Here is a 26,277-nt window from a genome sequence, read left to right on the forward strand (position 1 = left end):
TTATGTGCCGATGACTTGTTATTATACATGTTGGAACCAAGTGTGTCAATAGGGGGAATACTGGAGCTGCTTCGGGTGTTTGGGTCTTTCTCAGGGTACAAATTAAATCTAGACAAGAGTGAATATTTTGTGGTGTATCGGCCAGGGGTGGGGGGGCTGCCATTCCGTAGGGCAGTGACTCACTTCAAATACCTGGGGGTGCAGGTTGCTCGAGATTCAGGGGTGCTCCATCAGTGGGGAGGGTGAAAGCTGATCTGGCAAGGTGGGATGGTCACCCTCTGCCACTGGCGGGTCGGGCACAGACGGTTAAAATGAATGTGCTGCCGCGATTTCTGTTTATTTTTCAATGCCTGCCGATTTTCCTGCCAAAGGCATTTTTTAGAGAGATTGAAGGGATGATTACCTCGTTCATATGGGGTGGGAAGGTGGCCAGAGTTAGAAAGGTGCTGCTACAGAGTGGAAGGCAGGCAGGGGGTTTGGGTTCTCCGAACCTGATGTATTATTACTGGGCGGCGAATGTGGAAAAGGTGCGGAGCTGGGTCAGAGGGGTTGTCTCCCAACGGGTCAGAATGGAGGAGAGTTTGTGTAGGGGGTCGGGATTGAAGGCACTAGCAACAGCGCCGTTCCCGACGACCCCGGGGAGATACTCAGGGAGTCCGGTAGTAATAGCTTTGTTGAGAATTTGGAGGCAGTTTCGACAGCACTTCGGGTTGGGGGCAGGGTCAAGGCAAATGGCAATTCGGGGGAACCATAGATTTGAGCCAGGGAAGATGGATGGAAATTTTCGGAGATGGGAGGAGAAAGGAATTAGGACACTAAAAGATTTGTTTCTTGGGGATCGTTTTGGGGGATTGAAGGAGCTGGGAGCGAAGTATGGGCTTGAGCAGGGGAAAATATTTAGATATATGCAGATTCAAGACTTTGCCAGAAAGGAGATACAGAGCTTCCCAGTAGAGCCGGCTTCCACATTGCTGGAGGAGGTGCTGACAACAGTGGGACTGGAGAAGGGGGTAGTATCGGTGGTTTACGGGGCAAATTTGTAAGAGGAGAAGGCACCGCTAGAAGGGATCAAGGCAAAGTGGGAGGAAGAGTTGGGAGAGGGTATGGAGGAGGGGTTCTGGTGTGAGGTGCTCCGGAGGGTGAACGCCCCCACCTCATGTGCGAGGTTGGGGCTGATACAGCTGAAGGTGGTGTATAGAGCGCACCTTACAAGGGCAAGGATGAGCCGGCTCTTTGAGGGGGTAGAAGATGTATGTGAACGTTGCGAGAGGGGGCCCCGCAAACCACGTTCATATGTTTTGATCCTGTCCAAAGCTGGAGGATTACTGGAAGGAGGTGTTTAGGGTAATCTCTAAAGTGGTGCACGTGAAACTGGACCCGGGCCCTCGGGAGGCCATATTCGGGGTGTCGGACCAGCTGGGGTTGGAAACGGGCGGGGAGGCAGATGTTGTAGCCTTCGCCTCGTTGATCACCTGAAGGCGGATCCTGTTAGGATGGAGATCAACCTCTCCACCCTGGTGTGGCAGGGGGATCTGCTGGAATTCTTGATGCTTAAAAAGGTCAAATTTGAACTGAGGGGAAGGATGGGGGGGTTCTACAATTCATGGGCGTTATTCATTATGCACTTTAGAGAATTGGATTATATCGAATATTAGGGGGGAGGCTGGGAGGGTTGAGGGGAGGGGGGCAGTGTGTGTTAATGGTGACTATGGGTGATTCCTGATTCCTTTTTGTCATTTGTTTATGTGAACATGCGGGCTAATTTCTGGGGTTTGGTGGGAGGATGTGATCGTTATTAATATGGGGATTGACATTACATTAATTACTGACTATTGGTTATTGTCTAATCCTGTTCAAATTTTATAAGTGTCTATGAGCTCCCCTCTCACTCTTCTAAACTTCAATGAATATAATCCTAACCAATTTAGTCTCTCCTCATTTGACAGTCCTGCCATCCCAGGAATCGGCCTGATAAACCTTTGCTGCGCTCCCTCCATAGCAAAAACATCCTTCCTCAGATAAGGACACCAAAACTACACATGGTACTCGAGGTGTGGCCTCATCAGCAGCCTATACAATTGTAGTAAACCATCCCTATTCCTATACTCAAATCCTCTCACTGCTGCTCCAGTGTGTCGGTGGTGGAGGGAATGAATGTTTAAGGTGAAGGATGGGGTACCAATCAAGCAGGCTGCTTTGTCACAAATGGTATTCATAGAATTTTGATTATCATAGAATTTACAGTGCAGAAGGAGGCCATTCGGCCCATCGAGTCTGCACCGGCTCCTGGAAAGAGCACCCTACCCAAGGTCAACACCTCCACCCTATCCCCACAACCCAGTAACCCCACCCAACACTAAGGGCAATCTTGGACACTCGGGGCAATTTATCGTGGCCAATCTACCTAACCTGCACATCTTTGGACTGTGGGAGGAAACCGGAGCACGCGGAGGAAACCCACGCACACAAGGGGAGGATGTACGGCAGTACGGTAGCATTGTGGATAGCACAATTGCTTCACAGCTCCAGGGTCCCAGGTTGGATTCCGGCTTGGGTCACTGTCTGTGCGGAGTTTGCACATCCTCCTTGTGTGTGCGTGGGTTTCCTCCGGGTGCTCCGGTTTCCTCCCACAGTCCAAAGATGTGCAGGTTAGGTGGATTGGCCATGATAAATTGCCCTTAGTGTCCAAAATTGCCCTTAGTGTTGGGTGGGGTTACTGGGTTATGGGGATAGGGTGGAGGTGTTGACCTTGGGTAGGGTGCTCTTTCCAAGAGCCGGTGCGGACTCGATGGGCCGAATGGCCTCCTTCTGCACTGTAAATTCTATGATGTGCAGACTCCGCACAGACAGTGACCCAAGCCGGAATTGAACCTGGGACCCTGAAGCTGTGAAGCAATTGTGCTATCCACATTGCTACCGTGCTGCCCGTCTTGAGTGTTGTTGGGGTTACAGTCGTGCAAGTGAGAGTATTCCATCACACTTCTGACTTGTGTCATGTAATGCTTTTCACAGGGTGGCACTGCGTCCAATTTAATTATGTTACTGTAGTTCCTGGTTTCAATCATTAGGTGGTAGTATGCAGGAACCCAGCAGAAGGTTTCATTTCCTGAGAGGGAAGATTTCTCTGTTCTCTGTTTTATGAAATTATTAACCAGTTTGAAAAACACAGGTTTCTAATTCTGTTACACATGGTACAGCAAAGGGGAAATGTTCAACCCGAGAGGCTAGAACCTAACCCAACAAGCAGAATGTAATTGATGATCTGAAAGTCACTAACATGATTGAAAATCTTTTTTAAAAGCTTACTTTTCTCTCATTCAGTTATTGCTACAGCAGCCAGCACCCATCAGCGTGAATCCGTTACAGTATCAGGAATCACAACAGCAAAAGCAGCAACAAATGGATCTTGTGGTGCAAGACCAGGATCTTCCCAGTAAACAGTTCCAGGTACCAATAGGAGCAACACAATGGAATCAAGTACTCTTACTAAACTCTTAGGTTTCTAATAGGAAAACTAAACATGCTGGAAATACATCATGATAGACTCTTCACTAGGAATTGGAGAGTGGAAAAGAAGTGATAAATTCAGGCTTACAAATAGAACTTATAAACCCTAAATGCATTTATGATTGTGATATACATGGACCATATCATATAGTAACTCTTCCCTTCATCTGAGCGTAAAACAAAAAGCAAATGAATGATGTATGGAAAGATGACTATACATATCATAATATTTAGATATAGCACTTAGGGCGAAGGGGGTGAAAGGATATTGGGGGGAAGGCAGGAGCAGGCTATTGAGTTGGATGACCAGCCATGATCATAATGATTGCCGGAGCACGCTCAAAGGGACAAATGGCCTCCTCCTGCTCCTATTTGCAATGTGTCTATGTCTATGTTTCTATATCGAGGATGGAATTTAAGGAGGGTGGGGGGCACGACATCCACCAGCAAAACCGGTGGGACGCCTGCTGAATCGATCTCCAGAAGCCCTAAAGAAAGGAATGAAGTCTCCTGCCATTGGGAAGTCCAGCTCCACTGGGGCTCCCAGCTCCACCCAGACTCCCAGGTCCACCAGGGCTCCCAGGTCCACCAGGGCTCCCAGGTCCACCAGGGCTCCCAGCTCCACCAGGGCTCCCAGCTCCACCAAGGCTCCCAGCTCCACCGGGGCTCCCAGCTCCACCGAGGCTCCCGGCTTCACCGAGGCTCCAAGCTCGACCGAGGCTCCCAGCTCCACCAGGGCTCCCAGCTCCACCAGGGCTCCCAGGTCTATGAGGGGGATATTTAATTCCTGCGCCCACAACAGTGACAATTAAGGGAAGACAATATAGTTCCCTGTCACGACATTGTGTGGCCTGGAGGGGAATTTGCAGGTGGTGTCCCCACGCATCTGTTGCCCTTGTCCTTCCAGATCGTAGAGGATGCAGCTTTGGAAGGTGTTGTCGAAGAAGCCTTGTTGAGTTGCTGCACTGCATCTTGTATATGGTATACACTGTTGCCACTGTGCATCGGTGGTGTAGTAAGTGAATGTTTAAGATGGTAAGGATGTCGATCAGGGGGCTGCTTTGTCCTGGATAGTGTAAATCTGTTCTCAGAGAGGGAGACACTGATAAGGTGTGGCAGAGGGTTTGGAGATAAGGTCAGGGTGATTGCTATTGGCGGACTCGCTCCCTTTTCTGATGCCACTTAACATTAAGTGGATGTTAATTGCTTTGTCGTCCCGCTCCAGAATTTATCAATGAAGAATCAGCAGGTGCCCCACCCCACCCTCTCCTGATTAAACGGTGCCCCCGTTTCCAAGTTCATCCCCAGAGGACGTCCCTGGCCTGTGCACCGTTTAACCAGCATATATCAGGAAGGGTCAGTTGTACTTCCTCTAACCTTTCCATATGCTCATGCACAAGGTAATCCAAGTAAGACAAAATAGAGTATTCAGTGTGTTACCTTGTCTGCACTGGTCAGGTCATTGAACTTCCTGTGGTGGTGGTTTATAGTTATGAAGGTGAGAGTGCAGAGCTCTTGCCACATCTCTCCATGTGGCCTTATTGAGTCACCACCCCCCATGCAGACCCAGAAAGCTCTTTACCTATAGTTGATCAACTTGAGGAGAGTTTGACAGTCAGTCTCGCTGAAATTTTGAACTCTTCTTTTACTCCTCCTTGGAATATCCTTAACCCTTTTTCACTGCAGTTTGTGCCTTCTTGGAAAATATCCTTAAAGAGTTAGGCAAAATGTCAGCAACCATCCAGCGCAGTTCCTCACAGTGGATGTTTCGATTTATCTGCTGCAACAACCTCTAACCAGGCTCAGCTTTTTAAAGCCGCATTCTTATTTTTTCACACCTACTGAGCATTACTAGTAAATTATGTGGGGCTTGAAGTGTCGATCCTCCAGTGGAACTCGCTGCCATATGAGCTGGTTGAGGTGAATAGCATTGCTGCATTTAAGAGAAAGTGAGATAAGTCCATGAGGGAGAGATAAATTGAGCTACACTAAGGAAGAAAGCTAGCGGAGGTTTGTCTGGAGTATGAATACTGACATAGACTTGCTGGGCCAAATCACCTGTTTCTGTGCTTTAAAATATGATGTAATTCGATGTAATGGATATACAAATGATCTGATACCCAATCTTCTGGCAGATTCCGCTTTCTGAGTGTTTTCAGGTGCAAACATGACACAACGCACCTCATGGGCTGGTTTAGCACAGTGGGCTAAACAGCTGGCTTGTAATGCAGAACAAGGCCAGCAGCATGGGTTCAATTCCCGTACCGGCCTCCCCGAACAGGCGCCGGAATGTGGCGACTAGGGGCTTTTCACAGTAACTTCATTGAAGCCTACTTGTGACAATAAGTGATTATTATTATTATGGAATTTTGAGAGATGCATGTCCAGGTGCTTAATAATAATAATAACCTTTATTGTCACAAGTAAGCTTACTTTAACACTACAATGAAGTTACTGTGAAAAGCCCCTAGTCTCCACATTCCGGCGCCTGTTCGGGTACACAGAGGGAGAATTCAGAATGTCCAAGGGACTTGTGGGAGGAAACCGGAGCACCTGGGGGAAACCCACGCACACACGGGGAGAACGTGCAGACAGCGCACAGACAGTAACCCAAGCCGGGAATCGAACCCGGGTCCCTGGCGCTGTGAAGCCATAGTGCTAACCACTGTGCTGCCCTAAGACTGATATATTTCACACTAAATACAAGAATTTTATGTGCTAAACAGAACATTTGGACTTTGATTTTCTTGCTCAGCAAGACTATTTTTAAATTATTTTTATAGGATGCTAAAATGATGCGTGCTGGGCAGCTTGTACAGACTTCCCTGCCCAACCTATCTGGAGGCCTGGCATTACATTTCAGCAGTCCAATGATGTTCTCTCAGGCCCCAACGATGACTCTCCAAAGTGATGGCACCATTGGTCATTCAGGTCCTAACTTCAGTCATGACAGGCAACTAAGGTAATAGCAACTTTATTTCAACAATTGCAATCAGTAGTTAATAACAAACTTTTGGAAGTTATTTATTATGCATCTGTGTTACCTATCAGAAAGACATTATTTTAATAGTGTCTATCTGGGATTTGGATGACAGCAATTTGGCAACTTCCCTCTTATTTCTGGAACCAAAGCTTCAATCATTAACCACTCTGATTTCAAATTGATTTTCAGTTGTCAAGGATTTTTTGCACAAAACAGGGAAGATTTCTCTGTTCTCTGTTCCAGGGAAGGTCACCAGCTCAGTAAGGTTGTGTTTGAAAATAAAAAAAACTTTCACTCATGCACCAGAAGTGATCTTTTCTGACAAGAGTTCAGGCATGGTGTTGAGGGAAAGAAGAGGGTGTTTTACTTTGTATCTGGTTGCTCTATATCTCATCTGGTAATGATTAAAGCTGGTATATTGGTTGGCTGAAAATGGAAAAGCATCCATTTCCCTGTATTTCAACTCAATTATCACAAAATTATGATGGGACAATATGAACTGAATTTATTTTTAGGAGCAAATTAGCAGGGGGATAGGACTTCTGCTCACCCTCTGGCACCATTGAAACCTGGTGATTTCCAGGCATGATCTCTGCTGCCAAAAGTTAGCCTACCAGTGTAAGGGAGGGATATCCAGCAGCATTGCATCAAGGGAGTTGCCACAGCTTCCAATTTGGGGAGCTTAAACAGGAAGAAGAGCCCTAAAGAAGGAATGAGCTATAACCATTGTAGGTCTTTGCAGAAAGACCCCTTGCGTCCATCAGAAAAATCATCAAGACATTTATCACATTAACCTTGGGACGGGATATGGGGGGGGTGAGTAGGCCGTGCTCCCGTTGGCATACATGCAGTGGCTGGGAAAGGGGTAGCCAGTGGCAGTCAAAGCACTAGCAAGTCAAGAAAAATCTGCACTGTTGCTGGCTTCCCCTGAGTGCAAGATAGACTGCACCCATGTGGCCATCAAGGCACCCACAGGCCAGCCAGTGGCCTTCATTAACTGGAAAAAATTCCATTCCATCAACATGAGCCCACCGGCAGCGGATCCTGAAGGTGTATGTTAATTATTCTGGGAGCAGCCACTACACCTACATACACACAGACCCCTATTTAATTCCAAAAATGTTAGAAAGCAGTTACCTCAAATTTTATTCTGCCATCCTTGGTACAGTTTAGCTTCTTTATTGCAGGTTCAGTTTTCAGCATAAGCACTTATCTGTTTTTAAGAAAAGTTTTTTAAAATAATCCTCATTAAGGAAAAACTACAAGAAAAATCCCATGGAGCATGGAATGTCATGATAAGACTTTCTTTGTAATCTCTACCACCCGTCCATTATCGCTGTAAAATTTGGAGCAATTATTTTTAGCAATGGATATTATATCTGATTTGTTGCCCTATGCTGTGGTGTGCAGTAGATGTTATTGTTTTCGGGGGCAGTTGTCATAGCAGAATTCAGCAGGGTACTTCTCTTGATGGGCAATTTATCCAGTTAATCAAGAACAAAATAGCACATTCTTAGAAAATATTACTGTGCAAATGTAAGATATTTATTCATGGTTTTCATTTTCCTTTTAAGGATGCTACTTAGTCAACCCATTCAACCAATGATGCCTATTACATGCCACGCTAGACAGCCCACAGAATTCAGTGCTATTGGACAACAATCTAAGTATGTCAGAAATATATGAAGGATTTAAATGCCACAGTTCTCGTTGTTGTAAAGGTTTCTGCATTATGGCTCTGAACGTTCATAAGTGACTATTTGGTTTGGATTCAAGGACATTTGTAACCCAAAAGATATGAATGAAAACATACAAACATTTGAAGTAGAAGCAGAAGTAAGCCCCTCTCCAACCCAACCCCCCAAGAGCACCCTGTCCTGTACCGTGCGTGGCAGCGGCAGCGGGAATTCCACCACTTGCCGCCTGGCAAACGGTCTTACCTGTAGATACCTAAAGGTGTTCCCCGGGGGGGAGCCCGTACTTCTCCTCCAGCTCACCCAGGCTCGCGAACTTCCCATCCACAAACAGGTCCCCCAACCTTCTTATCCCTGCCCTGTGCCACCCCGAAAACCCTCCATCTATTCTCCCTGGGACAAACTGGTGGTTCCCCCGTATCGGGGTCCACACCGAGGCCCCCACTTCCCCCTATGCCGCCTCCATTGCCCCCAGATTTTGAGGGTAGCCGCCACCACTGGGCTTGTGGTATACCTCATTGGAGGGAGCAGCAGCCGTTGCCAGCGCCTCCAGACTCGTACCCTCACAAGACGCCGTCTCCAGCCTCTTCCATGCCGCCCCCTCCCCCTCCATCACCCACTTGCGCACCTTCGCTGCATTGGCGACCCAGTAGTACCCACAGAGGTTGGGCAGCGCCAGCCCCCCCCCCCATCCCTACTCCGCTCCAGGAACACCCTTCTCACCCTCGGAGTCCCTCGCGACCACACAAACCCCGTTATGCTCCTGTTGACCCGCCTAAAGAAGGCCTTTGGGATAAGAATGGGGAGGCACTGGAACAGGAACAAAAACCTTGGGAGCACCGTCATCTTAACTGACTGCACCCTACCTGCCAAGGACAATGGCAACACATCCCACCTCTTAAACTCCTCCTCCATTTGCTCCACCAGCCTCGTGAAATTAAGTCTATGCAGGCCCCCCCAGCTCCTGGCCACCTGGACCCCAAATACCTGAAGCTCCTCTCCGCCCTATTTAGTGGGAGCTCGCCAATCCCCTCTCCTGGTCCCCTGGGTGAACCACAAACAACTCGCTCTTCGCCATGTTGAGCTTGTACCCTGAGAAATCCCCGAACTCCCTGAGGATCCTCATTACCTCCGGCATTCCCCCTACCGGGTCCGCCACATACAGCAGCAAGTCGTCCGCATAGAGCGACACCCTATGCTCCTCCCCACCCCGCACCAACTCCCTCCAGTTCCTCGACTCGCTCACTGCCATAGCCAGGGGTTCAATCGCCAGTGTGAAGAGCAGGGGGGACAGGGGACAACACTGTCTCATCCCTCGATGCAACCGGAAGTACTCAGACCTCCTCTTGTTCGTGGCCACACTCGCCATCGGGACCTCGTACAACAGCCTAACCCACCTGACGAACCCCTCCCCAAACCCGAACCTCTTCAGCACCTCCCACAAGTACCCCCACTCTACCCTATCGAAGGCCTTCTCAGCGTCCATTGCCACCACTATCTCTGCCTCCCCCGCCTCCGCACATTCGCGTTCAACTGCCTCCCCTTCACGAACCCTGTCTGGTCTTCGTGGATAACCTGCGGCACCCAATCCTCAATTCTCGTGGCTAAGACCTTCGCCAGCACCTTGGCATCTACATTTAACAACGAAATCGGCCTGTAAGACCCACACTGCAGGGGATCTTTGTCCCGCTTCAGGATCAAGGAGATCAGTGCCGGGGACATCGTCGGGGTCAAAGACCCCCCCCTTCCCTTGCCTCATTGAAGGTCCTAACCAGCAACGGGCCCAACAGGTCCACATATTATTTGTAGAATTCGACCGGGAAACCGTCCGGCCCCGGTGCCTTCCCCGCCTGGATGCTCCCTATCCCTTTGGCCAGCTCCTCCAGCCCAATCGGGGCCCCTAATCCCCCCACCAGTCCCTCCTCCACCTTCGGGAACCTCAATTGGTCGAGAAAGCGGTCCATCCCTCCCTCCTCCAGTGGGGGCTCGGACCGATACAGTTCCTCATAAAAGTCCCTTAAGACCCCATTGATGCCAACCCCACTCTGCACCACACTCCCTCCCCTAACCTTAACTCCCCCGACCTCCCTGGCTGCGTCCTGCTTCCGAAGCTGATGCGCCAGCATCCGACTTGCCTTTTCCCCATATTCATAAACCGTCCCCTGGGCCTTCCTCCACTGCGCCTCCGCCTTCCTGGTGGTCAACAGGTCGAATTCGGTCTGGAGGCTAGCCTCTCCCTCAACAGTCCCTCCTCCAGCACCTCCGCGTACCTCCTGTCTACCCTCACCATCTCCACCACCAGCCTCTCTCTCTCCCTCTGCTCTCTCCTCTCCTTGTGGGCCCCAATGGAGATCAGCTCTCCCCTAACCACCGCCTTCAGCGCCTCCCAGACCATCCCCACTCGGACCTCCCCGTTATCGTTGGCCTCCAGGTATCTCTCTATGCTTCCTCGGACCCGCTCGCTCACCTCCTCGTCCGCCAACAGCCCCACCTCCAAGCGCCACAATGGGCGCTGGTCCCTCTCCTCCCCCAGCTCTAGGTCTACCCAATGCGGGGCGTGATCCGAAATGGCTATCGCCGAGTACTCGGTATCCTCTACTCTCGCTATCAGCGCCCTGCTCATAACAAAAAAGTTGATCCGGGAATAGGCCTTATGAATGTGCGAGAAGAATGAGAAGTCCCTAGCCCCCGGCCTTGCAAATCTCCAAGGGTCCACCCCTCCCATCTGGTCCATAAACCCCCTCAGCACTTTAGCCGCCGCCGGCCTCCTACCCGTCCTAGACCTGGAGCGGTCCAGTGCCAGATCCAACACCGTGTTAAAGTCGTCCCCCCATTATCAGGCCCCCCACTTCCAAGTCCAGGATCCTACCCAACATGCGCTGCATAAAACCCGCATCGTCCCAGTTCAGGGTGTACACGTTGACCAGCACCACCCTCTCCCCTTGCAGCTTACCACTTACCATTACGTACCTGCCGCCATTGTCTGTCACAATGCTCGACGCCTCGAACGACACGCTGTTTCCCACCAAGATCGCCACCCCCCGATTTTTGGCATCCAGTCCCGAATGAAACACCTGACCTACCCACCCCTTCCTCAATTCTACCTGGTCTGCCACCTTCAGGTGTGTCTCCTGGAGCATGACCACATCCGCCTTCAGCCCCTTCAGGTGCGCGAACACCCGGGTCTGCTTAACCAGCCCGTTCAGTCCCCTTACGTTCCAGGTTATCAGCCGGATCAGGGGGCTACCCGCCCCCCCTCCCCTGCCGACTAGCCATAACACCTCCTCGGCCAGCCATGCACCCGCACCCCACGCCCGGCCCGTTCCCCACGGCGGCAAACCTCCGTCCCAACCCCCTCTACTCGCTCCAGCTCCCCCTTGACCATACCAGCAGCAACCCGGTTCACCCCCCCCCCCGCCCCCGGTCCCTCCAGCCAGGACCCCTCCTAGCTGCTTTGCTCCCCCCATTGCACTCCCGCAAGTCAGCTGACTCCTGCTGACCCCGGCCACTCCTGCCTCTCCTTCGACTCCTCCCATTGTGGGACTTCCGCTCCCCCTCCATTACCCACCAGCAGGATCTCCCCCTTCCATCCCAAGCGCGGGGAAAAACCTGCGCTTCCCCGCCCCGGCCCTGCCCCCTCCAGCCTTCAGTGCGGAAAAAAGCCCGCGATTTCCACCTGCCTGCCCCCGCCTCCTCTGGCGCAGCTCCTTTTACAGGCCCAGTCCCCTCACCCCTGACTCGGGCCTCCCCCTCCCCCGCGGGGTTCCATCCCCCCTACCGGCCATCCACCCCCTACCCCGTTTACTTGCCCCCCTCCAAGAGCACACCCGACAGACCCAACCAAAACAGTGCCCAACCCACCCTAACCACCCACACCGAACCAAAAAGAAACGAGTAAAGAACCCCCCCTCAAAATGTAACACAACAACAGCAATCCCCGACCATCCCCACACCCGACCCCCCATCCCGACCCTCAGTTTGTGTCCAGCTTCTCGGCCTGAACAAAGGCCCACGCCACCTCCAGGGACTCAAAATAATGGTGTCGGTCCTTGTAGGTGACCCACCGTCGCGCTGGCTGCAGCATGCCAAACTTCACCCCCTTCCTGTGCCTCTTCTTCGCCACCTCCGCGCTCCAGTCCTGATATATTCGAACCTCCGCGTTCTCCCACCTGCTGCTCCTCTCGTTCTTGGCCCACCTGAGTACGCGCTCCCGATCAGCGAACCGATGAAACTGCACCAGCACCGCCCGCGGCGGCTCGTTAGCCTTGGGCCTCCTCGCCAGCACTCTATGGGCCCCTTACAGCTCCAGGGGCTCCCGGAAGGACCCCGCTCCCATCAGCAAATTTAACATGGTGACCACATAGGCCCCCATGTCCGACCCCTCCAGCCCCTCCGGGAGGCCCAGGATCCGCAGATTCTTCCGCCTCGACCGATTCTCCATCTCCTCAAACCGTTCCTGCCATTTTTTGTGGAGCGCCTCGTGCGCTTCCACCTTTACCGCTAGGCCCAAGGTCTCGTCCTCGTTACCTGAGATCTTTTGTCGGACCTCGCGGATCGCCACCCCCTGGGCCGTCTGGGTCTCCAGCAGCTTGTCAATAGAAGCCTTCATCGACTCCAGCAGGTCCGCTTTGAGCTCCCTGAACCAGCGCTGGATAACCTCCTGCTGCTCCTGCGCCCACTGCACCACGCTGCCTGGTCCCCGCCCGCCGCCATCTTGCTCTTCTTCCCTCGCACTTTCTTTGGTTCACCACCACTTTGTTAGTCGCCCCGCTCCTGGTCCAAGCCTTACACTGTCGGGGGAATGTTGCAGTCTTCTTCCCACACCGGGAAATGTCGAAAAAATGCTGTTGGGGGCCCTGAAAAGAGCCCAAAAGCCCGTCCCAAGCGGGAGCTGCCGAACGTGCGACTTAGCTCTGCATAGCCGCAACCGGAAGTCCGGCCTAAGAAATATGACCACACTTCCACCATCTTCTGAGACAGTGATGTGTGAAATCGTGCAACCCCCAGAGAAAAAGATTCTCCTCATCTTTGTCCTGAAAATGCGGCCCCTAATTTTAAAGCAGTGCTTCCTAGTTCTGGACTCACCCACAAGAGGAAACACCTTTTCCACTTCCAAACTCAGGACATAATTCAGGATCTTATATACTTCAATCAAGTCACCCCACACTTGTCAGCCCGCAACTCCATCAGTTTGCTCAGTACGCTTCCCTAGTGACTAATTTCACCAAGTTCTTCTCTCCTCTCCACCTCCTGATTTACAGCTATTACTAGAATATTTTTCACATCTTCTCATGAGGCCAGAAGCAAAATATTTGTTAATTTTATCCCCCATTTCCTTATTATCTACTATTAACTCCCTATTCTCACTCTCCAGAGGACCAATACTCACTTTACTTTCTCTTTTCATTTTTAAATACCTGTAGAAACTCTTGCTATCTGTTTTTACATTTCTAGCTAGCTTCCTCTCACACTCTAATTTCTTTCTCCTGATTAACTCTGCTGTTCTTAATAGTCGGACCAATAATCTGTCCTGCCACACATCTTTGCGCTGTGATATGTTTTTTCCTTTTGTCTGATGTTTTCCCTAACTTCCTTATTTAACCACGAATGGTGAGTCCATCCTTTAGAATTTACGGGTGCAATTCAACCATCGTGTTGCACATGGCGTAAATGAGGGCATGCCAGGTAAATGGCGGGTAAGGCCAATATCGAGATTTGCGCCTGGCACAAACCACTTTGCAATTCACCCAGCCCCCTACCGATGACGAGTTCCGGATCACGTCCAAACATGGCGAACATAACATTAACTCTTATTTGCATTCATTTCCATCTCATCAGCGAGATTGAAGTCAAATGCAGCAACCTCCCAGGAATTACCCGACTCCCCAGTGAGAAATCACATGGACGTCATTTAATACTCCTTTTCGAAAACGTGAAGCTGGCACAATGGCTGCTGAGGGGAAGTGAGGAGGTGAGATGCCATTTCCATTTTCTGACATGCAGCTCAAGGGCATTGGAGCCGCTGCCCCAGTGCTCGAGCGAAGGGGTGAGGGGGGGAACACCACTCAGATGGGGTTGGGCTTGGTCAGAGGGCTGAAACGTTTCAGGTCAGGGGTCACCCCTGGGCTGGGGAGAGGGGGGGGCGGGGGGGGGGGGGGGGGGGGCGAGATGAGAGACATTTTGCCTGCGAAGCCTTCAAGTAAATATTATGGAGACCCATAACAGGGGCAAGCTGCAGCCTGTCTGTCGCACCAAACACTTCCCGGTCAGAGCCTTGTGTTTTCAATGCTGAAATTCAATTTCACTCGCGTTGACTGTGAGCAGTCTCTAGCCGCGCAGCTGAAAGGATATTGCAAATGAAGAAATAGCCTTGTTAGTTGTGAGAGTACGTCACACTCCAGCATTTCCCAGCTGCAGGTTGTGTTTGCTGCTTTCTCCTGCTGGTGGCTGCAGATGCCTGGAAGTTGCTGCTGCTGTTTCCTTCCTTTTCTGTAGCCGGAAAGAAGGAAACATTTTTCTAAGATACCTGGGTCCTGGAACACCGGGCTCAGGGAGACCTAAAGGTCCAGAAAGCAATCCGGTTTAGAGCAAGAAGGCGCTGCGGAACCTGGTGCGCCACCTGGTCCATTGGGCCACCTGATGCCGCTGTTGAAGAAATGCTTTTGCAGATTGCTGTTGCTTTTGTTGCTGGTGTGGTGAGTGCTGCATGTAACTGGCACGTCACCACAGGTTAAACACGCTACAAGTTGAGGATGTTTAACTGCACCTTGAGTGTCAGTGAAATATGTGGATGCCAGGATTTGGTTCCGGTGAGATTGGGCCGTGTGGGAGGACTTGCACAGCTGTGACTCCTGAACAGGGAGTGGCACTGATACGTGGAACAAGTCACACATTGATGGACAGATCATTTCTACGACAAAGTTCTGGACATGATAACACATTCTCAGGCTTATCCTCTGTTTCCGTTGAGAAACCCACGAGGGGTGATAGCGTGTGGTTTTTTTTTGTGAAAATTAGCTGTAGCTTTTTACTGGTACCATATGGAACAGCGATGTTTCCTTGTTGTTTAATGGTTAGTGTGCCGTGTGGAACGTTATGCAGTTGATTTTCAAATCGTTGTTACTGTTGACCATTTAATAAACAAAATCTTGTTAACTCTCAAGTGCTTACTCCAGGGTAACCTCAGAGGGTGATTAGTGCATAGCGTCTCCAGGAAACCTCGAAGCCTGAACAGTGTGCCTGAACTCTAACAGTGTCAGCACTATGGAGGCAGCTTCCAACAGTCAAACACTAAAAAACAGAGCTTCAGCACTGAGGATCCTCTTGTGACCAAAGGGTGAGTTTGTGGATCAGAGGAGGGCACCTCAGCACGGTCTCCCTAATGTTCCCGACGGAGGTCTGAGATTTAGGGGCTTCTGATGTGGCCGGGTGTGAGTGTGCAGAGCAAGGTTCTCCAGTACAACATGACTCACTGGACAGCACTCTGAGAGGAGGTGGGAGAGTCGTGGTAAGGATGGAGGGGAGGGGTCTTGTGGGATTTGAGGGTCCCGGGGTGGAAGCCTGTAGCGCACAAAGACTCCCGAGAGACGAATAGAGGTGAAGTCGATGAGGCTTTATTAAGCGTGACTCTTTCCCCGCAGTTCAGCAACAGACTGGAGCTGCGGGGAGAATTCCTGGTTCTTATACTCCGCCTTCAGGGCGGAGCTAGAGATCAACAGCCAACCAGGACCCGGGATCTGTCAGCCAATGACATCACGGCTTCACAGTCCCACATGACCCCTAATGCATACTACCACATTCACCCCTTGTTAAAAATGAACCCGGCGGGGTGGTGCTTTGCATGGTGGTAGGGGTTTACAAGGCTGGTCCTGGGAGGAAAAAAACTTTTGCATGTCATTACAGTGCCCTACACTGGGCTATGTACAGGGTTTTTTGTTTTGAACTATTTACAGTATTCGTAAGAGGGAAAAGGAAAAAAAAAACATTCTCGTTAAAGTCCACAACATTCTAGTGTTACACCGATGCCACGAGTCGGGCGGGCGGTCTGGTCGTCCTTGTCGATCGCCTCAGCCCCGGTGGTGGTGGTGCTTGTTCCAGTGTTGTCGCCTCCGGGAGCTTTACGGTTTCTGCTTCAGCTTCACTTCTTGTCGGACCCGGGAGGAGGACCGATCCTCCCGGGAAGGGGGCTGTCGCGGGGTGCGCCGGTGGCAGGGAGGGGGTGATTGGTGTCGAGGGGGTGTGTGTGTTGCCGGCGGGTGCCAGATCTCGCAGGGAGACCGTGTCCTGTCGGCCGTCGGGGTACTCCACGTAGGCGTACTGCGGGTTCGCGTGGAGGAGGTGAACCCTCTCGACCAACGGGTCCGACTTGTGCGCCCGCACATGTTTCCGGAGCAAGATGGGTCCTGGGGCCGCCAGCCAGGTCGGCAGCGACGTTCCAGAGGAGGACTTCCTGGGGAAGACAAGGAGGCGCTCATGAGGCGTTTGGTTAGTGGTGGTACACAGTAGCGACCGGATGGAGTGGAGGGCGTCCGGGAGGACCTCCTGCCACCGTGAAACTGGGAGATCCCTGGACCGTAGGGCCAGTAGGACGGTCTTCCAGACTGTGCCGTTCTCCCTCTCTACTTGCCCGTTCCCCCGGGGGTTGTAGCTGGTCGTCCTGCTCGAGGCTATACCCTTGCTGAGCAGGAACTGGCGCAGCTCGTCACTCATGAAGGAGGACCCCCTGTCGCTATGGACGTATGCGGGGCAACTGAACAGTGTGAATATGGTGCTAAGGGCTTTAATGACTGTGGCCGCTGTCATGTCAGGGCGGGGGATGGCGAAGGGGAAACAGGAGTACTCGTCCACCACGTTCAGGAAGTATGTGTTGCGGTCGGTGGAGGGGAGGGGCCCTTTGAAATCCAGACTGAGGCGTTCAAAGGGACGGGAAGCCTTGATCAGGTGCGCACTATCCGGCCTGAAAAAGTGTGGTTTGCACTCTGCGCAGATGTGGCAGTTCCTTGTGACTGTACGGACCTCCTCCACGGAGTAGGGGAGGTTGCGGGACTTTATAAAATGGTAGAACCGAGTGACCCCCGGGTGGCAGAGGTCCTCGTGGAGGATTTGGAGACGGTTAATTTGTGCGTTGGCACATGTGCCGCGGGATAGGGCATCGGACGGCTCGTTCAGCTTTCCGGGACGGTACAAGATCTCATAGTTGAAGGTGGAGAGCTCGATCCTCCACCTTAAGATCTTGTCATTTTTAATTTTGCCCCGCTGTGCATTATCGAACATGAAAGCTACCGACCGTTGGTCAGTGAGGAGAGTGAATCTCCTGCCGGCCAGGTAATGCCTCCAATGTCGCACAGCTTCCACTATGGCTTGGGCTTCCTTTTCCACTGAGGAGTGGCGGATTTCTGAGGCGTGGAGGGTTCGGGAGAAAAAGGCCACGGGTCTGCCCGCTTGGTTAAGGGTGGCCGCTAGAGCTACATCGGAGGCGTCGCTCTCGACCTGGAAGGGGAGGGACTCGTCGATGGCGCGCATCGTGGCCTTTGCGATATCCGCTTTGATGCGGCTGAAGGCCTGGCAAGCCCCTGTCGACAGAGGGAAGGTCGTGGTCTGTATTAGGGGGCGGGCCTTGTCTGCGTACTGGGGGACCCACTGGGCGTAATATGAAAAGAACCCCAGGCAGCGTTTTAGGGCTTTTGAGCAGTGAGGGAGGGGAAATTCCATGAGGGGGCGCATGCGTTCGGGGTCGGGGCCTATTATCCCATTGCGCACTACATATCCCAAGATGGCTAGTCGGTTTGTGCTAAAAACGCACTTCTCCTCGTTGTATGTGAGGTTCAAGGCTTTAGCGGTCTGGAGGAATTTTTGGAGATTGGTGTCGTGGTCCTGCTGATCGTGGCCGCAGATGGTTACGTTGTCGAGATACGGGAACGTGGCCTGCAACCCGTGTTGATCAACCATTCGGTCCATCTCCCGTTGGAAGACCGAGACCCCGTTTGTGACGCCAAATGGGACCCTTAGGAAGTGGTATAATCGCCCGTCTGCCTCGAAGGCTGTGTACTTGCGGTCACTTGGGCGGATGGGGAGCTGATGGTAGGCGGACTTGAGGTCCACAGTGGAGAAGACCTTATATTGGGCAATCCGATTGACCATGTCGGATATGCGGGGGAGAGGGTACGCATCTAGCTGTGTGTACCTGTTGATGGTCTGGCTATAGTCTATGACCATCCTTTGCTTCTCCCCTGTCTTTACTACTACCACCTGTGCTCTCCAGGGACTATTGCTGGCCTGGATTATGCCTTCCTTCAGTAGCCGCTGGACTTCGGACCGAATAAATGTCCGGTCCTGGGTGCTGTACCGTCTGCTCCTAGTGGCGACGGGTTTGCAATCCGGGGTGAGGTTTTCAAACAAGGATGTGGGCTCAACCTTGAGGGTTGCGAGGCCGCAGATAGTGAGTGGGGGTATTCGGCCGCCGAATTGGAAAGTTAGGCTCTGCAGATTGCACTGGAAGTCTAATCCCAGTAATGTGGGCGCGCAGAGTTGGGGAAGGACGTAGAGCCTGTAGTTTTTAAACTCCCTCCCTTGCACCATTAGGGTCACTATGCAGAAGCCTTTGATCTGTACGGAGTGGGATCTTGCAGCTAGGGAAATCTTTTGCGCACTGGGACGGATGGTCAAAAAACAGCGTCTTACCGTGTCGGGGTGGATGAAGATTTCTGTGCTCCCGGAGTCGACCAGGCATGGTATCTCGTGTCCGTTGATCAGCACCATTGTTGTCGTCATCTGGAGCGTCCGGGGCCATGCTTGGTCCAGCATCATTGAGGCCAGACGTGGTCGTAGTGCTTCAGCGTCTTCCTCGAACCCCGTGGAGCCGTCGATGCTGGGGTCCATTGTTGCCGTCCAAGATGGCGGCGGGGGGGAACAAAATGGCCGCCCCCATGCATCGCACATGGCTGGGGGGTCACAAGATGGCGGCGGGGGTGGACAAAATGGCCGCCCCATGCGTCGCGCAGGGCTGGGGGGTCCCAAGATGGCGGCGCCCCTCCTCCCCTCGTGGTGGCCGGGACCCAAAATGGCGGCGCCTGGGGGGGGGGGGGGTTGGGGAGTGTTTGGAACGCGCAGGACTCCTTCTTCTCCGGGGACAGCGGCGACCCCCCGGGACCGGCACACAGCCGCGAAATGGCCCTTTTTCCCGCAGCTCTTGCAAATCGCTGCGTAGGCCGGGCAGCGCTGCCGGGGGTGTTTCGCCTGGCCGCAGAAATAGCAGCGGGCTCCCCCGGGACGACTTGGCGTCTGAACCGCGCAAGCCTGTGGGGCGGGGGGGGGGGGGGGGGGGTTTGTCGCGACGGGGGTCCACGGAGCCCAAGGGGCTGCCGCGCGGTCGGGGCCGTAGGCCCGGGCGTTTCGCGCGGTCACATCTTGTGAGGCTGCAAGGGCCCGTGCCTCAGAGTCCTAGCGACTCTTTTTCTAAAAGTCTTTGGCGGATTTGGGGAGAGTTCATACCAGCCACAAACGCATCGCGAATTAACATGTCCGTGTGTTCAATCGCGTTTACCGGCGGGCAGCTGCAGGCCCGTCCCAAAACTAGCAGCGCGGCGTAGAATTCGTCTAGCGATTCTCCGGGACTTTGCCGTCTCGTTGCGAGTTGGTAGCGTGCGTAGATCTGGTTCACTGGGCGAACATAGATGCTCTTTAGTGCTGGAAATCCTCTGCGTCTTCTATGAGAGGGTAAATTTCCGGGCTTACCCTCGAGTGCAGGACCTGTAGTTTCTGGTCTTCTGTGACCCGGCCGGGGGCCGTTCGGAGGTAGGCTTCGAAACAAGTCTGCCAGTGTTTAAAAACTGCTGCTGAGTTCACTGCGTGGGGGCTGATCCTCAGGCATTCCGGGACGATCCTGAGCTCCATAGTCCTTTAAGCACGCTTAATAAATTGTAGCGCACAAAGACTCCCGAGAGACGAATAGAGGTGAAGTCGATGAGGCTTTATTAAGCGTGACTCGTTCCCCGCAGTTCAGCAACAGACTGGAGCTGCGGGAAGAATTCCTGGTTCTTATACTCCGCCTTCAGGGCGGAGCTAGAGATCAACAGCCAACCAGGACCCGGGATCTGTCAGCCAATGACATCACGGCTTCACAGTCCCACATGACCCCTAATGCATACTACCACAAAGCCCTAACGGATTGTCGGTCTCCCTCCTTCCCCAAATCCTTTCAGATTAAAAAATGTTTGCTGATGTGGATCATACAGAGGCTACCCTCACGTTGCTGGTGGCAGCCAAGGCAGGCAGACAATGGAGAAGATGGCAGCAGCGACGACGCAAGCTGGAGGCAACACCTGCAAGGGGCTGCTGCACACCCTGAATATCCGTCCGCATATCAGGCAGAGGAGGAAACCAGAGGCGGAGGCCAGCAACGTCCCAAGTTGTATTGACGTCATTGGTCCTTTGATGAGATAACAGATAGCATATGCCGCAGGAGACGCCATCTCAACAAAGAGACAATGCAGCACTTGTGCCACATCCTCACGGACATGGCACCCCATGGCAAAGGAGGACAGCCTCTCCCGGTGGCTGTAAAGGTTACAGCAGCCCTTTTGGCTATGCAAGCGGTTATTCCGGGGCTTGTGCAGCAGTCAGTGCGGCATTTCTCAAGCTGCAGCCCACAGATACATCAGGGAGGTCACAACTGCCCTGTATGTCCGGGCATCAGTGTTTATCAACTTTGAGCTGGACGAAGCCCACCGAGGTCCTTGGGCTGCAGGATTCTCTGCCATCACTGGGATGCCCCAGGTCAAAGGGCCAATAGATGGCATGCATGTCGACTTGTGCGCACCGGGGCATTAGGGACTGCCCTTTGCCAACAGGAAGGGATTCCACTCCATGAATGTTCAGATTGTGTGCAACCATCGCCTCAGCAACATGCCCGTGTGTGCACATTATGCAGGGAGGGTCCATAACAGCTACATCCTGGGACATTCGGAGATCCTCGGCGACTTCGAGAACCACCCCAGGGCGACAGGTTTCCTCTTGTGGGGGGTCGTTGGCCTTCTTCTGACATTGGATGTTGGTCCTCCTGGTCATGCTGCCCGGACTGACAGCTGCTGCCACTGCCTCCCAGGTGGCATTGGTAATCCTGCTGCTGGCCCTCCGACCCACTCAGGGGAATAGGATGCTCCGCTTTGCACTCACAGCTCCGAGAAGCCTGTCCAGGTCAGCATCCCCAAAGCGAGAAGCAGGTCTGCCTGCTGCCATGTTTGTGTGTTGACTAAAGTGAGCGGTGACGAGCGTTTAAAAGCAGCTCCGTCTTGTTGGGAGCGAGAAGCTGAGGCACGTGTCTGGCCAATCAGACAGTGAGACAGTCAGTAAAATGGCAAGATTCGTGTGGGAGCTCATTTTCAGCATTAAGTGACGTTGAATACGGGACGCATTCTTGCCAATGCAGCCATCGAGGAACACCCCACCAAACATGCCCAAAATGACACTTAGAAATGTTTTTGTTGAATCGCGCTCCACATCATTATGAAGAATCAATTGAACACAGATGCTAAACGATGGGTGCGATTTAACGGAAACATTTCTGAATGTCATTTTGGGCATGATTGACGGGGTGTTACCCGAGAGCCGCATTGGGAAATCACGACCCATATTTAAGAGCACTTAGTACCGAAAATGAGCCCCGTGAGCGCCTCTCCATTACTGGCTATCTCGCCACCTGATTTGCCGCTGACAGCCTCTGCCACTCAGCGCCTCGTCACTAACAAGGGGGAGCTGCTTTTTAATGCTCCTCACCACTCACTCCCACATGTAGCAAGCAGTACACCATGAAAGAGCAAATAGATTGAGGAGCACTAAGTGGACACTGGTGGAGGGGGACAGAGGGTGTCACAATGTAGCCAGGAGGAATGGAAATGTCAATAGCTCACTATCAAAACACGTCATATATGATACATGTGATGCCTCTGTCACTTCAATCTTTACAGCAGGCCTGCCTGCACCCCACCGCCTGTTGCCCTCCGTTCCGACCTGCAGACAGTGGTGATGCAGGCCCATCACCCTGGAATGATGTTACGCAAACCTTTGGAGAGTGGAACAGGGTACCGTGGGGGAGGTGGTGTGAAGTCTCCAGTTCTTCCGAGTCTCCCCTCCTGACACCAGCGCAACTCAAGGGCAGCAGGCAGAACAGGGCAACATGGTGAAGCCAGTGACACTGGTAAGTCGGCCGGGACTCACCAGTTCTAGGCCCTCCAGAACACATCCACCAAGGGCATCCAAGGCCACAGGGCACTGAAAGCAGCAGGCAGTCTCCACCTCTGATGTGCATCCTGGGGACACACCTAGACGTAACATTAGACCATGTACAATGAAGAAGATTGAGGAGCACGGAGTGGGCATTGGTGGATGAGGGGTGTGGGGCAGTCACTATGTGTAGCTCGGGGAAATGAAACTGTCAAATGTTCACTATTAAAACATGTTACACCTGGGCAGCACGGTGGTTCAGTGGATTAGCACAACAGCCTCACGGCGCCGAGGTCACAGGTTCGATCCCGGCTGTAGGTCACTGTCCGTGTGGAGTTTGCACATTCTCCCCGTGTTTGCGTGGGTTTGCCCCCACAACCCAAAAATGTACAGGCAAGGTGGATTGGCCACGGTAAATTGCCCCTTAATTGGAAGAAATGAATTGGGTACACAAAAATGTTTTAAAAACATGTTATACCTGAGACATGTGAAACCTCTATCATGTTAATCTTCACAGCGGGCCTGCCTGCACCCCCACTCCCATTGCCCTCCCACTCCCCGCCCCCCTGGGCACAGTGTTCCAAGATTAAATGCCCCAGTGCAGATCCCGATCAGAGGATGGGTGTGAGCGTGCTGTCAGCAGAAAGACAGGAGTCAAACCATGGCATAAACAGAGGAGCACCAGAGCTTACAGCGAGTGATCCGCTATATATTGACCCGCTGACAGAGCCGACCCAGGCCCATCAGCGTGGCGTGATGTTACACAGACCCTGAGAGGATGGAATAGAGTAGTCGGGGAGGGGAGGGGAGGAAGGAGGGGAACTGGGGGGGAAGGATTGGTTGGAGGGAGTGAGCTGATGGACAAAGCCTCGTCCTATGAGAATTAGGTGAGGTCAAGGGCCTCTGGACATGCGGAACCTTGTCGGCCTCTGTCGTCCATCCTCCAGCTCATTGAACATCCTCCAGCTCCTCCTGCAGGTCCTCACTGGGTTCATCCTCCATCTCCTCTTGGTCCGCCTCCTCCTCAGACAAGGCCACATGTTCCTCCTCTTCCAGCATGTCCCCCACCCCCATAAACCACCACAAAGCGGGAGGCCCACTGGTGGGTGTACTGCTGTGGACCACCAGAGCAGTCCAGGCTTTGGACCCCTTTTTTGAGCAGTCCGATGCTCAATGACAGCACAGGTGGCAAAGTGGGCCAAGTTTGTCAGGTCTCCGCCTCAATCTCCAGCCTCGATCTCAGCCAGGGCGTCAGCGGATACCCCTTATTCCCCCATGAGCCAAGCCCTTATCCTGGGGTGGTCCTTGAAGACTCCGGGGATCTCCGTGTGTCCCAGGATGTAGCTGTCATGCACGCTCCCTGGGACATGTGCGAATGATCCTGAGATCCGGCCGCCATTTTGAAAGGGTGCCCCGATCTCTCAGTGAGCTTGCAGGTTCCCCATTCCCCCCACCCATGGACATTGTCACCCCCCCCCCACACACACACACATATGGAGAGGACCCAACCCCCCCAAGTGAGGGCACCCTGCTATGGGGTCCCTTGGATTTCCCTTTCTTCAGGCCCCCTCTAAGCCCCCCTTACAGCACCCCCTCCCTTCCAGGACCTCCAACCATCACCCCTCCAACCTCCCAGAGGCCGCTACTTCCCTTCCCTGAACTCCCCCACCCATTAAAACCCCCCTCCACCCTCGTTTCATGGGCATAGCCCCCTCGGCCCCTGACCCTTGGCACGGGCACCCTTGGCACTGCCACACTGGCACCCAGGCAATGTTCCAGCCAGCTGGGCAGCACCAAGGTTCCCCCATTCCAGCGGGAAGCCAGGGAGCCACCCTGACCACCCAGGTGTCTCTGACGGCCCGGGAGACCTCCCGGGTACCGTTCCGCCTGGTCCACATTTTTGTGTGGACCAGTGCTGAACGGCGCCTGGTTGCAGCCACCCTGGGGAGGCCGGAGAATCAACAGAGGCCAGTGAACCCCGAGCAGGGTTTAAGACCAACTTCCGTGAACGTAATTTGGCCCTTCCCATTTTGGGCGGAGTTCCGACTGATGTCTTGCGGCACTCCGGTGAATCCCGCGAGGTGCGGAGACTGTCGTGAGGTCCATTGGAGGTCAGTCCCGGGATTCTCCTTGATTCTCCAGCCATGTTGTGCTCTCGCTTGAGCACAACATGGCCAAAGAATCGCGCCCAAAATCTTCTTTTTTTTCTCTCAATTAAGGGGCAATTTTGTGTGGCCAATCCAACTACCCTGCACATCTTTGGGTTGTGGGGGTGAGGCCCACACAGGCACGGGGAGAATGTGCAAACTCCACACAGCCAGTGACCCTGGACTGGGATCGAACCCGGATCCTCGGTGCCCTGAGGCAGCAGTGCTAACCACTGCGCCGCCCCACCAAAGACAAAAGACATGAACAGGAATACAATATCACAGCTGCCGAGTCAGTTCAGCCGTCACCTTCCCCAGTGGCCCCAGCAGTAGACTCGCATCGGTGGAAAGGTGCCTGTGTACAGAAAAGTATGTGTGTGACCATCAGTGCATGCATATCGGCAAGAGTGCAAATGCATAAATAGCATATGGATGAATGACTGCGTGTGCATGTCTGCTTGAATACGTGTGCATGTGAATGAGCAACACACGACAAGGGGCACAACAGAGGAAGGAGAGAGAACACCCCATCCCTTCTCCAGCACTGGTAATTTGCCAGGGGACCAAGCCATGGAAGCGAGAGGGCTCGCAGCAGACAAACACATAGATGCCAGACAAAAAAAAAATGCAATGCGTTGTCAACGGTGCATAAAGCCGCTGCCCTCCCACCCCGCTCCTATACTGGACCTGCATTAATGGAAAGCCACTTGGTGAGCCAATCGCCGGAAGGCCGCACCGACATGGAGCATAGCAGAGGAGGGAGAGAAAGAGAAAACCACCTCCCCTCTCCAGCATTGGCAGTGCCTTGTCCCAATGACTCCCAGGCCACAGAGGCAAGAGAAGCTGCAACCAGCGTCAAAAAATCCAGAGACCCAGGGTAGTGCTCTGGGAACCCCAGTTCAAATCCCACCAGGGCAGATGGTGAAATTTCATAAAATCTGGAAAAGTCAAATGGTGACCATGAAACAATTGTCAATTGTTGTAAAAACCCATCTGGTTCACTGATGTCCTTCAGGGAAGGAAATCTGCCGTCCTTACCTGGTCTGGCCTATGTATGACTCCAGACCCACAGCAATGTGGTTGACTCTTAAATGCCCTCAGAGGTGGACAATAGATGCTGGCCCAACCAGCGACACCCACATCCCATGAACAATTTTTAAAAAATACAATACCCTACCCCCCCCCCCCCCCCCCAACCCACAAACGCAGAACAAAAGGAAAACAAGGAACACCAGCGACCTGCGTGGCTCCAATAACGGGAGCAGCAGATAATTACTGAACATAAAAAATCACCGGTAGTCCCAAGGCAAGTCAAGTCGAGCCGGGCCGCTACCCCCTCCTCTCCTGCAGTATCGGCATCCAATCTTCCATCATCACCCCGTCTGAGGACCGGGCCAAAGGAACACAATGGGCATTAGCAGGTGACCCACAAGTCCAGAACAAAATACACAATCAACACACAAAACAGACATTTAAAAACATTCACGGACTGCTTAAGCACGTCCTCCGACATCCTCAGCCCAGTAATAGGTCTGCCAAAATCCTCCCCTCGCTGCGCTCTAGGTAAAAGAGACCGAAAGGCAACTACTTTCTTTCTTCTCTTCCGGAAAGCAGCAAGTAAGTCCAAGGGGAATAGGCAGCAGGCAAGCAGAAAAGGCAGCAACAAGCAACAAACAAACTCTCAGCTACAGCCTCCAGGCATTTGCAGCTAAGCAGCAGCAAACAG

At 52.8% G+C, this 26,277-nt stretch overlaps 1 protein-coding gene across 5 annotated transcripts in view; it reads left to right on the top strand.

The window, feature by feature from the left end:
* LOC140391761 (large ribosomal subunit protein eL31) overlaps positions 1-26,277 on the top strand; it is a 245,433-nt gene that overhangs the window by 176,682 nt on the left and 42,474 nt on the right. For all 5 annotated transcript variants that reach the window (XM_072476605.1, XM_072476608.1, XM_072476604.1 and 2 more), the window contains 3 exons: positions 3,322-3,447; positions 6,291-6,469; positions 8,065-8,157. In XM_072476605.1, coding sequence (XP_072332706.1) covers positions 3,322-3,447; positions 6,291-6,469; positions 8,065-8,157 — 398 coding nt within the window. The remainder of the gene's footprint in view (positions 1-3,321; positions 3,448-6,290; positions 6,470-8,064; positions 8,158-26,277) is intronic.

The sequence above is a fragment of the Scyliorhinus torazame genome, chromosome 15 (assembly GCF_047496885.1).
Source record: "Scyliorhinus torazame isolate Kashiwa2021f chromosome 15, sScyTor2.1, whole genome shotgun sequence".
Classification (NCBI taxonomy): domain Eukaryota; kingdom Metazoa; phylum Chordata; class Chondrichthyes; order Carcharhiniformes; family Scyliorhinidae; genus Scyliorhinus; species Scyliorhinus torazame.